The sequence below is a fragment of the Tauraco erythrolophus genome, chromosome Z (assembly GCF_009769465.1).
Source record: "Tauraco erythrolophus isolate bTauEry1 chromosome Z, bTauEry1.pri, whole genome shotgun sequence".
Classification (NCBI taxonomy): domain Eukaryota; kingdom Metazoa; phylum Chordata; class Aves; order Musophagiformes; family Musophagidae; genus Tauraco; species Tauraco erythrolophus.
Genome location: NC_141496.1, coordinates 12138210 through 12150918, shown reverse-complemented (window position 1 = coordinate 12150918; position 12709 = coordinate 12138210). Strand labels below are relative to the sequence as shown.

General features: G+C 43.2%; 1 protein-coding gene across 5 annotated transcripts in view; it reads right to left on the bottom strand.

Annotated features, from left to right (window-relative positions):
- UNC13B (unc-13 homolog B) overlaps positions 1-12709 on the bottom strand; it is a 198376-nt gene that overhangs the window by 92089 nt on the left and 93578 nt on the right. For 3 of the 5 annotated variants that reach the window (XM_086629931.1, XM_086629932.1, XM_086629930.1), the window contains exons 2-3: positions 7843-7865; positions 474-520 (exon numbers count right to left, since the gene is read on the bottom strand). In XM_086629931.1, the coding sequence (XP_086486057.1) occupies positions 474-520; positions 7843-7865 (70 nt within the window). The remainder of the gene's footprint in view (positions 1-473; positions 521-7842; positions 7866-12709) is intronic. The other 2 variants (XM_086629933.1, XM_086629934.1) reach the window with 1 other exon arrangement.

Below are 12709 nucleotides of genomic sequence, written 5' to 3'. Positions count from 1 at the left end.
GAAATCATTGCAAAGACAGAAGACTTCCCTAAAGCTATTTTTTATTTTTTTTTCTAAGAGCAAAAGACACAATAATCTTTCTGAGCTACTCTTTCCCTCCTCTGGTGCCATCAGTGACTGATTCAGGAACAAGGATCTCATCCAGACCATTCTGTGGTGCTTGGCAAGAATTATGTAATACTACTGCCATTAGCACTTGCTGTCATTTCGTTACACACTACACATTGCAACTATAACCTTTCTCTTAACCAAAGATCTCTTGAAGAGCTGCACAGCCCACTTCCAGCTGTTTAGGAGGAGACTCTGAAATACAGTGGCAGCCTGGCCCTAAGTGAGGCATGGCCACTTGATTATTCCTGAAAACAGCCATTAAGAACATCAGAAGTGCTGCATCTACTTAGGATGAACTGCAAACCTCAAAGGACACTGTAATTATAAACACAGGGAAACAAGGATGCAAAATACCCACTTACCCTCCTTTGAGCCAAGGTGGTTTTGATGGATCAGCCTCATCTTGACCCTTGCATGGGAGAAAGGAAAAGAAAACACAAAATTAGTTTCTGAAAACATCAGAAAAGGTATTCAGATTATATTCGGAGAAAAGGATAACAGACCACACTGCATGCAAGCAAATGCATACAGAAACTTATTCGAGCACGTCCAATGACCAACATGTCAAGACAAATCACACGGACACAGATAGGCTATACGATTTCATTGAACACTGAGAGCCAAGACCAGAAGAGCCTGTTCAGTGCACCTCCTCTTTCAAAAGGCAGTCTCGAAGACCAACTCTTTTGTTGTTATTTTTTTCCAACCCAACAAAAGCATGAATTATTGGAGAGCTCCTGTTACTACAGGTCACCACTTACATGTAGATGGTCATAATGAGGCTAAAAATTAAAAGCACCTGTATGAAATGTACAAATGAGTGATCAACATGAAACTTCATACAAACACTTGTGAGCTCTGTTCATGCCTCTATGCAAAGATCCTTTGGCTGCCAGAGCAGGGAGGTCCCATTGCAGCTCCACCCATTCATATGCAAGTATTTAACTTCCAACAGGTGTCAAATCAGGGCCATTGCTTGCCAGACAATTGCAGGTGAACTGGGATCTCACAGTATGATGGAAAACACCAGATTGTAATAAGAGGATTCATATTCATGAATTAAACCCATGTTCTTATGCTCATATTAGGAATGTTTTTATTGAGCAATATTTTGTGTCTCTGAAAATCTTCCGTAGCTTGAAGAGACCTGAGGAGTATTTAAACATTTGCAACGTACCTGGTGGAAACAAAAGTTTTTAGATAAGGGGAAAATAGTTTACCTCGAACTGGAAATCTCTTTATTCCAGCTTACAGCTCATGCAGTCTCCTGCACTCGTTGAAAGAAAAGCCGGTTTCAAACAGAAGCAAGACACAGTGCTAACAGCCAACACTCCAGCCTCAGACAGTCATGTCTGCCAAGAGCATAAAAAGGCTGTAACTTGCACTCAGTGGAAAACAAAGTATTTCCAGCCATGAGACTATGCAACTTGAGAATCATCACAAAGTAAAGGAGTATCTTTCAGGAAACAAGCTCCAGTTTTAAGCAAGATAAAAGAACGCAGCCTCAAAAGAAAGGGGTGTTTTTTGTGTCCTGTGCTTTGGATGAGCTCTGCAACCTCAGGTTGTTCACAAGTCACTGACAAGGTCACCCAAGAAGATCAGAAGAAAGCAGGTTTCTGTTTGAGGTCTCAACTTGTACAGCAGCAAAAGTCCAAACTTTTTATTCATTATTCCAATAACTCCAGGACTAGGCAGATCTGAAGACTACATAATTTTTATTCTTTTATTTTTAAACAAGCATGAAGAACATGACATCATCCATAACTGAATGGACACTCCAGCTTTTCTACATGATTGACCAGGCCTACAGAGCAGGCAGGAGCCCAGACCCACAGTCCAGCACGGGTGCACATTTCCCCTAAAGACGGAGCAGCACACAAGGCTACAGGCTTCTGTAGGAAGGATCGTGCTCTACACATCTCCACTCCAAGCTAGGCTTCCAGAACTCCTCAGCCCATAACCTGCACTTCCTCCAGAGAGATCTGAATCAACTGCTGGTGGGGAGAGATTTCACAAAGCAGATGCAACCAGATCCTTCAGAGCACACAAGGCAGGTCATCCCTACCTTGCCTTTGAACACTTGGAAGAGGTGTGGCTAGAAAACAATCCAAAAATGGAACAACATTTTATACTGGACTGAGCTTGACACCAGGCAGTTCAGCTGCACTGAATGACAGAGAATAACGAACACAGACGTGGCAACATTTACTGGCAAAGGAATTAGTGTAACAGGGTTTTCAAACACCTTATCTGAGAAACTCTAAATATAAGCAACCGATATTTAAGACATTAACAAACCACAAATAGTATAGACAATACTGCAGCCTGGAGATCACAAGAGCATCAACAACTCTGCTCAGAGGAAAAAGATCCAGGGAAGGCTGTTATCCAACTTAGCAATAGCCATTTCCTACAGGCAACCACAAGTCAGAATGGCCAGGAGCGTGGATGCAGGGAAGGGCAGAAAGCGTGATCAGGAGGCAAACCGTCACCATCTCCCAGATTTGGAGACATGCCAAGTAAAGACTGCTGAGAGTCCAGATAAACTGTACTTCTGCTCATTTATTTTATTTACTTTTGCCAAGCCTTTTAGACATGCAAATAAAAATAAAACAGGAGAAGAGACAGACCTTCTCTAGGGTTGAGATTAAAAAATCATCTGGGTACCACTGCACAAAACAAAAGAATGAGTTTTTAGTAAGTGACAATACCAATGCAAGGGCAAGGCAGGTGATGGCTGTGTGGAAACAGGAGTTATCACCCACTGAAAACAAAGTAAAGAGGTAATTTGCTCCAGGCAGCATTCTCCCTCAGAAAATGCCAAGAGAACCAGCACCTGACATCCATCAAAGGAGGGCTGATGCCTTCAGACTGTAGAACAGCCAATGCAGTACCCACAGCTAAGGCGTGTGGGGGAAGGACGGAAATGTGATCTAGATTAGCATAGGCTCATTATGGGCTTCAACAGCTTGAAAGGCTTCAGAGCAAACATGACGCAAAGAATTAACATGGAGGCAACTGAAAAACAGGGAAAAAAAAATAATACAGGGCACGCCAGGTTTGAAAACATATTTTTGTTGTTTGACAAAGCAACCATTTTTCTTTAGACCGTAAAATGAATTATCAAATGAATTTTCATTTCGACAAAAAAAATTTGATGCAATGCCATGTGACATGAATAAGGCTGGATAAGCTGAGAAGGAGTAGGGAGCTTTAAGGTGGGTAAGCAAGTAACTGTGACTGAGCCAGCCACGGACAACGCAATAAGGAAGCTAGTGGGAGTAAGCAGGATCTGCTGAAAAAATCTGCCCATGACAAACACAGGAGAATTATCGATACAGAACTCAGATGCCCAATGGAAAGAACTGATGGCAGTGAAGATTGCAGCAACGGAGGGTTAAACACAGTACAAATGGCAAGGTCAGACCTCCAAAGCCTGTTGTGAACTTGGCTGCATACAAGGCGCTCCTCGGTGGAGGAAAGCACAGGACAATGGACTTAAGTTCTAGTCATCACACTAGCCACGAGCCACTATGATACAACCATGTAAGCAGAAAACATCATCCATAGAGCATGTCCAGTGAAAAGTCTCCATAGAAGTTAAAGCATAAAATCTCTGCACTGTGCTGGCAAGACTCCTTCAGAAAGGCGTGTACAATCTTTTTGTTCTATACCAAAGTAAAAAGAATTCACACAGGAAAACAGCAAAAGCAGCATGATGATGCAAACACAATACTATCAGATGAGAACAGGACAGCTGGCTTACTATAGCAAAAGAACCTTCTTCTGTGCTTGTTCAACAGACAGGAGAACATACTGCATGGAAGAACTGTGACTAAACACAACTGGACGATGAAAATTTAAAGATGTCTAACCATGACAGTTCTGTAGTAGCCTTTCAAAAGGAGAAGCGGACACCAAACCTAACCAGTTTTAAAGAAAGAAATTCGGCAGTTTATATATGAGGTAATGGCACAACATCACACAGTGGCAGAGGGCTGGCAGTCACCAAAAGGTCCTCTGCAGTTCTTTGTTAGACTGATCTATGTAGCCAAAGAACCAGAGGCTGTACTACCTACAAGCATTGGCATGAGGGTTAACAAGGTCCGGACACTTCTGTGGGTGCCAGTTAAACAAAGTAAACCATAGTTTACACCACTGTTGTGGGTAACACCTCACACATTCCTCCTTATTTAAAAAAGGCAAATGGCAACACTGTCCAAAGAAGGACATGGACCTGCTGGAGTGGGTCCAGAGGAGGGCCACAAAGATGATCCGAGGGCTGGAGCACCTCTGCTACGAAGACAGGCTGAGAGAGTTGGGGCTGTTCAGCCTGGAGAAGAGAAGGCTCTGGGGTGACCTTATTGCAGCCTTCCAGTACTTAAAGGGGGCCTACAGGAAGGCTGGAGAGGGACTTTTTACAAGGGTGTGTAGTGATAGGACATGGGGAATGGCTTTAAACTGAAAGAGGGGAGATTTAGATTAGATGTAAGGAATAAATTTTTCACTCTGAGGGTGGTGAGGCACTGGAACAGGTTGCCCAGAGATGTTGTGGATGCCCCATCCCTGGAAGTGTTCAAGGCCAGGTTGGATGATGCTTTGGGCAACCTGGTGTAGTGGAGGGTGTCCCTGCCCATGGCAGGGGGGTTGGAACTAGATGACCTTTGAGGTCCCTTCCAACCCTAACCGCTCTATGATTCCATGATTCTATGATTTGCTGCAGCTGGGGAGCTTCCCACCCTCTGAAGGCAGCACTTGCATCAGGACACAGGAAGGCTCCAGCAGCAGCTCTGAGTCTTGTCACCAGCCATGGATCCGCTCAAGTTCAGCCCATGATGACAGCCTGGCTCGCTTAGAGCCTAGGTAAGCAGAGGAAATGACAGGCAGATGAGAACAGTGGAATAACAGTAAGAGGTTTTATCACTGTCCTTCTCAAAACAAATGGGAGGGCAAAAGGAAAACAGACACATTAACATAGACATTCACATGCTGGATGTCATAAGAAGTGTTTTGCTGGCTTATGCTTCACTTTTGTGCATAGCTCTGTCATTTGATCTCTCCTTGAAAGCAGTTGCACAAGTCTGAATCCAGAATTTTTGTTTATTTTTTTTAATCTCCAGTAAGCACATAAAGCAGTACTGAAAAGATGGAGAAGTAAACATGTAAACAAAACAGCCCATCACATCTCTATTCAGTTTTATTTATTTTTTTATTTCTGATGGATGACAGTTGTACACCTACTATCCAACAAACACCTTCAGCCAGGAAAGTGCTTGTCACCCCTAGTAATGCAGTATATTCACTCACAGTAAAGCATGCTGCAATCAGTTGCTGAAAGGTCCTCTCCAAGTAATTAAAGTTTCTGATCAACCAAGAACCAGTAAGCAAAATAATGCCAGTAACAGAGTAGCATAAATTTAGCACCCTGGATTGAACAAGTCAACAGACGTGACCATTTAAGGCACAGTATTCAGTCATAGGGGAGGCAATGTTTGGTGAAGCCTCAAAAGGAAACTAATAGGAGTTTTGCTTACTCAGGAAAAGCAGCAGCTAGGCTTACAAGTAATTTGAGAAATTATTTAACCAAGCTGCAATTTGTTATTTTGACAATTTGTCTCATACACAAGCAGATGTTTTAATGGATAGAACAGTTACCTGCTTCTGTAGAAAAGAGAGTCCATGGAATGGACAGAGAGAGACTAAAAAAAAATTTGAAAGTCACCAAGTCTGCAGCACAGGAAAAGGAACAACATCCCCAGATCCATATAGCCCTCTCCATCTAAATCCATCTCTCCACATAAAAGGCTTTCTAACAATGTAACTTTCCATCACATTTAAGTACTGTGTTTAGCACATTATCCTCTCAGATAAAAAACAAATGTAAAACATGGAAAGCTGCTTTATTTAAACAGAAAAAAAAATGAATAATGACTTTTTATTTGTTTTGAAAAGCATCTTAACTTGTTGTCAAATACCATGCTTCATTATTAAACCTCAAAGACCTCAATTTAGCTATAAGTTAATCTAAATCAGGCTAAAACAAGGAGCAACTGTTTCACTGTCTAAATTAAACTTCTGGTCATGCCTAATTAGACCATTTCTTCAGGGGTATTAGCAGAATCAGACTGAATTAAATCATCCCAATTAAATTAGTCGGTCTTATGGTCCAATGTCTTCATTGACTCAAGTATGTTACTTTTTACACGGAACCCAAAGCTGCAACAAGACAAGGGATTATTTTAAATTCACTGTATTCTGCAACAGTGTCAATTTAAATAATGACTGAAGAGCTCCAAAGGAAGCTCCTTCCACCTGATGTGTCTCCCAGTATTAGTTTTCCAGTTGCCAGATGGGCATCTTAAAGAAGGCTGCAGTGTTTTCGCACTGAAGCCAGAAGACACAATCTGACACCAATATTTGACACTGGATATTCCTGAAAAAGTGTTAATGGACAGACATTTGCCAGTAAGAATGAAACAAATTTGTTTATACAGTACATATTGTTTGTAGTGATAAGACAAGAGGCAATGACTTTAAACTGAGAGTAGATTTCAACTAGATATAAGGAAGAAATCTTTTACAATGAGAGTGGTGGCACACTGGAACAGGTTGCCCAGAGATGTTGTGGATGCCCCATCCCTGGAAGTGTTCAAGGCCAAGCTGGATGAGGCTTTGAGCAACCTGATCTAGTGGCAGGTGTCCCTGCCCATGGCAGGGGGGATGGAACTAGATGATCTTTGAGGACCCTTCCAACCCAAACCATTCTATGATTCTATGGCATACAGGCTAATAAAGCTTAGAAATACAGATTTATCAAACTCAAGGGATAAGATCTGCATGAAAGCCCAAAAACCATGCAACATTCAGCCTACTCCAGAAAGCTGATTTAGCCTGATTCATACAACTCAGGGAGAGGCAGATGCACAGCAGGCACCTAGTCCATAGAGCATATATTCAAGAAAATAAAAAAGTAAGTTGAGAATCCAACAACCAGAAATTTCTCTATATGAGGTACAATTGCAAACATAAACTAACACGCTACACCGCAGTTGACAAAAATCTCCATGGATCTTCTTCAGAGGGAGGAGTTACCTGTTGCCTACAGGGTGACAAGCAGACTGGCAGCTGGTCCACAAGTGGAAAGGCAATAGCTATAAGCATTAAGGGAAAAGTCCTGTCCTTCCCATGGGGCACACAGTCCTGCTTAAAGCCAAGTGCAGTCTGTAGCTAGCTAAAAAGGCACGGGATCTGCAGCAGACACCTGCCAGCATCCATAGTCTTGCCTAAGTTCAGTATTATAGCCCACAGTGGTACTTTTGACTTTAATTGTTGTAAGTGTACAAACCAGATAGAGATGGAACGAAATAACACAACTGAGGAAAAAACAAAGGAATACTTGGTTTAAACAAGATTTGTAAAGAGGAAGACCTGGAAAGACGAGATAAACAATGTGCACTCTGCTGACGTGGTACCTGTGCACAGTACACACACCCCACAGAGCACAGAAGGGAGGAGATGGCTCCAAGCATCCATGTTTTCCTCTTTGTCTAAGGTAATAGGCACTGAACAGACTCTTAACTCATACACAGTATTAACAATTCCTCTGACAACTGTAACATGCTACACTGAATCTCAGCGCCCCAGTAGGAACAACTGGCTACATGAAGACAAGGCATGCACACACAGGAGTTTCAGAAAGAGATGCTGGTTGCAAGGGACAACATGTACAACCTGGAGCTCTCCTCTACCTCCTTCTGTGAAGAAAAAAGAGAAGAAGGAGAGGAATAAAAGTTAATAGACCAGATTTCTGCCATAAGCTCTGTAAAACGATTTCAGAAAGTGGGGTAAATGTTTGCTGCAAGTTGGTAAAACATTTGTGCAGCCAACAGTTTTCCTGTGTGCTTTCTGGGACGTACATCAGTTAGTCGATCTCTACCAATTAATCTCCAGTTAAACTAATCAAATTTCATCCATAACGGCACATGCATTAGAACATATGCTTTTGAGAGCTGGTTTTTAGAGTTACAGTTCCTGTTTTATTAACTTAAGAATTTCAAGTAATCTTAATACAGAATTGGCGCTGCTATTTACCACACTGGAAAGAGAACCTGTATTTATTAGGAGAGGAACAGATTTCTTCCCCTTTCCCCCAGACCACATCCACTGCCTGCATCTGAAGCATTCCCCCTCCTTCCTTCCTCGCCCCCTGTACGTTTTGCCCGTTATGAGGAAACCAGTAGCTCCCACGGAACACATTTTGCTTTTGCAAATACCATAATGCAGAGAGATATTTTCTGGTTTTATAAATCTAGGCAATTCTCCTATGAGAAAAAAAAGAAATCCAGAAGCCTCCTACACTAAATCTCATGTTTATGGATAGGTAATTTCAAGGCTAGTAAAGTTATATGAGAGTCATACTCAAAACTTCCGGTACAGACATATTTTTTAAGTCTTCCAATCAGATAATTCCGTATCTGCATAGAAGAATCATATTACTCATTTGCGTATGAAAGATGGAGGGGAAGGAATATCTTCATGGCAACAAGGGCCACTCAAATTGGTTTAAAAGCTAAAACAGTTTTCAAAGTTACTGTCTATATGGGTGTAATTACACACATGCAATCACTAAGACAGGAAAATAGAGAAGCTATTTTAACTCAGTCACCAAGGAGAAGTCAAATGACTTTAGCAAATGAAGCGCTGGATTGTGGCTAAAATAAAATCTCTATTTTCCACCTTACGACATGCCCGCATGGATCCTTATCAGGGAGGAAAGCCTCCGGACCATCCTGCAGGTTTCTCCTTCATGAGGTGACGTAGGAGAAAACGCAAACTGCAGGACGTTGCTGTCTTCTGCACAACAGCCGGTGCTGCAGGAGTGCCACGTTTTGACAGCTCTGCACAGAGAGGCCGAGGAAACTCGGGGTCCATCCCAGACTCAGATGGGAACACATTTTTTTGGGCACAAAAACTTCTGACTGTTCCCCTCTAAAATGATTTTCTACACCATCCTCTGGCCTGGACTCTTCTATTAAGCAAAACCTTCTCCCCTAGGCAGATCCAATCCCACTTCGAGTCCTCTGGTTTTGTCCCTCCTTCTGTACAGTCACCCCAGACTCTCCAAACCCAAGCCAAATCTCTCCTGACTTGGTCCCTGGGGCTGTTTCAGTGTGTCCCAAGCTGATCCAGGCTTCCCTCATTCCTGGGTTTTTAACTCCTTTGCATTTGAACCAGATTCGTTCCTCATGGCTCCTGTGAGGTCTCTGAAAGCAGAAGATGCAGAAGACCTGGACTCGTGTGCCCTCTCAGGTCTGCCATGGCTCCCAGTCATGCCAAGCAGGGAAAGCCCTGCTTTAGCCCCCAGCTGGAAAACACCAAGGACAGATGGAGTCTCTGGCAGCACAAAAGCTCAACTCTAGCAAGCTACCAGTGAGCATAAACTATACATTTTTCAAAAGCTTATTCGCTTCGCTCATTTGGGGTTGATTTTCCACAAGAACTCCTTGACACAGACTAGCACTGCCAAATTTTGAGGCCTGAGGGCACTAGAGCTTCTCAAATATAGGTCAAACTTATTTTTATACAAACACAAAGCAATAGATCTTGCATTAGACTCATCTTTAAAAAAAAAAAAGGGATTCTTCTGGCTTAAATTCTATACATATCTTTGATTTCTGAGCCCCTCCAGTTTCATTTCATAGATTTCATAGACTTCTAGGTTGGAAAAGACCTTAGAGATCATCCAGTCCAACCATCCCTAATCCCCATTAAACCATATCCCTAAGTAGTTCATCCACCCTATTCTTAAACACATCCAGGGATGGGGACTCAACCACCTCCCTGGGCAGCCTATTCCAGTGGATGACAACCCCTTCAGAGAAGAAATACTTCCTAACATCCAACCTGAATCTCCCCTGACTAAGCTTATACCCATTTCCTCTTGTTCTATCACCCATCACTAATGTAAAGAGCCCTTCCCCCACCTCCCCACCATCTTTTCTCAAGTATTTGTAGGCTGTAATCAGGTCTCCCCTCAGCCTCCTCTTCTCCACGCTAAACAGCCCCAACTCCCTCAGCTGCTCCTCATAAGTTTTATTTTCCAGCCCCTTGACCAGTTTAGTCGCCCTTCTCTGGACCTGCTCCAGGAGCTCAATATCTCTCTTAAAGCGAGGGGCCCAAAACTGGACACAATATTCCAGGTGCGGCCTCACCAGTGCCGAGTACAGGGGCAGGATCACTTCCCTGTTCCTGCTGGTTACACTATTCTTGATACACGCCAGTATCTCATTGGCCTTTTTGGCCACCTGGGCACACTGCTGGCTCATATCAAGCCGGTAGTCAGCCAACACCCCCAGGTCCTTCTCCGCCAGGCAGCTCTCCAGCTACTCTTCCCCGAGCCTATAGCGATGCTTGGGGTTTTTATACCCCAAGTGAAGGACTCTGCACTTGGCCTTATTAAAGCTCATGCCATTGGCCTCAGCCCAACGATCCAGTCTGTTCAAATCCCTCTGAAGGGCCTCCCTACCCTCGAGCAGATCGACACAGCCTCCCAGCTTGGTGTCGTCTGCAAATTTACTGAGGGTACATTCAATCCCCTCATCCAGCTCATTGATAAAGATGTTAAACAGAACCAGACCCAGCACTGAGCCCTGGGGAACCCCACTGGTGACCGGCCTCCAGCCGGATTTAGCCCCATTTACCACCGCTCTTTGGGCCCGGCCATCCAGCCAGTTTTTAACCCAAAGGAGGGTGTGCCTATCCAGGCCAGCAGTTACCAGCTTCTCAACCAGAACATTATGAGAAACTGTATCAAAGGCTTTACTGAGGTCAAGGAAAACTACATCCACAGCCCTTCCCTCATCAACCAGGCGGGTCACCCTGTCATAGAAGGTGATCAGGTTTGATTGGCAAGACCTGCCTTTCATAAACCCATGTTGACTGGGCCTGATCACCCGGTTAACCTGTATGTGCTCACTAATAGCACTCAAGATAACCTGTTCCATGACTTTGCCCGTCACCGAGGTCAGACTGACAGGCCTGTAGTTCCCCGGATCCTCCTTCTGCCCTTTTTTGTAAATGGGGGTAACATCCGCCAGCCTCCAGTCCAGCGGAACTTCCCCAGTGAGCCAAGAGTTTAAAGCTGTTAGGGATAGTTTCAGGCCAAACAAAGTTTGGCAATGCTCTGAGCAACTGCAGACAAAGACTTAAAATCTTCTGATTATGTCTCATCACAGCAGGTGTGCTCAGAGTTATCATCAACAGTAACTAACTTGTTTAAACCCTTATCACAGAATTCCTCCACTATTCCACTTTTGAGTGGTTAACTTACATCTACAAAAATCACTACCATTTCAGGGTCTTTTTTTAAACATACACAAAGTCAAACCATCTTCATCTTCACGTACACTTTTTTTGTCTTTTTCTCAAATTAAAACTTTAAAAGCTTGCTCAGCTTTTCAGGGCATATTTTATTTTTTCTCTTTTGACTTCAAATTAAACACAACAATTATTTACATGCACCTGCCAAGCTCCAAATTGTTCCGGTAATTTGCATCTGCGTACAACTATAAATAATTTAAACCTTTATGCTAGTGCATCACTCATCTCTGATTCACCAGAACTCACAGATTTACCAACACCTTCAAAGTTACCTTCCATTCCTTTGCTGCAGACTGCTGCCAAACACATTTAATAAAATACCTTGAACTGAACTTTCAGGTAGACATAAGTAATACAGTGGAACTGTAATACAGGAACTTAAAAGCCTATTAAGAACAAATTATATTTTTAAAGTAAAACCTAAACATTCATCTGCTGCTGGGAAAAAAAGAGCAAACCAACAACCTTTCATTGCATTCTGAGCACGATGCTTTTTCCAAAGGAAGAAAATAGGAGCTTGGCTCAAACTTATTTTGAGTACAGTGAAGAACCATATAAAACTGTTGCTTCACTTCCTCGGAAAATGCATGCTAAACAAACCCTATTTCAAACTGAATGAGTACTCGATTAATTTTGCCCTGTCAAAAGCCCTGTTGGCTTTGACAGTCCCCTGGGGGACTGTCATCCCCTTCTCTTGCTCTGGCTACTGTCAAAGGGTTATCCACCCACCGCTTCCTTGGCTGCTTGCTCTGTCCTGCACGCACGCTGCTGTTTTGATTACGTCCCTTGACCTCCTCTCTGGACAGGCCTGTCTTCCCTTCCCAGCTCCTCTGCCTTGCTGTGATGGTCTGGGCTGTTTTGCTTCCTGACATCTCCTTCAGGGTTTTTCCCCTTAAGTTCTCTCCCTTTTCTCATCCCTCATCCAGTGTTTTCCACTACCCTTGACTCCTTCAGACTCCTCCTGTCTCTCAGAGCATTTCCTACATCGTGATTTCATCCTACACTTATTGTCCTAACCTCACTTGTCCTGTCTATCATATAGATACACCTTTACGCAAGTGTTACACCAGCATCAACTCTTTGCCACGTCACTAGATGATGTTCAGGAGAACTGAACCAGGGAGACTCAGGAATGTCAGTCCACACTGGAGCCAGATCTAAGGCACAGAATTCCAGCTGTGATCTTCCTCCTCCTTACTGCTTTGGCTACTTCTCACCT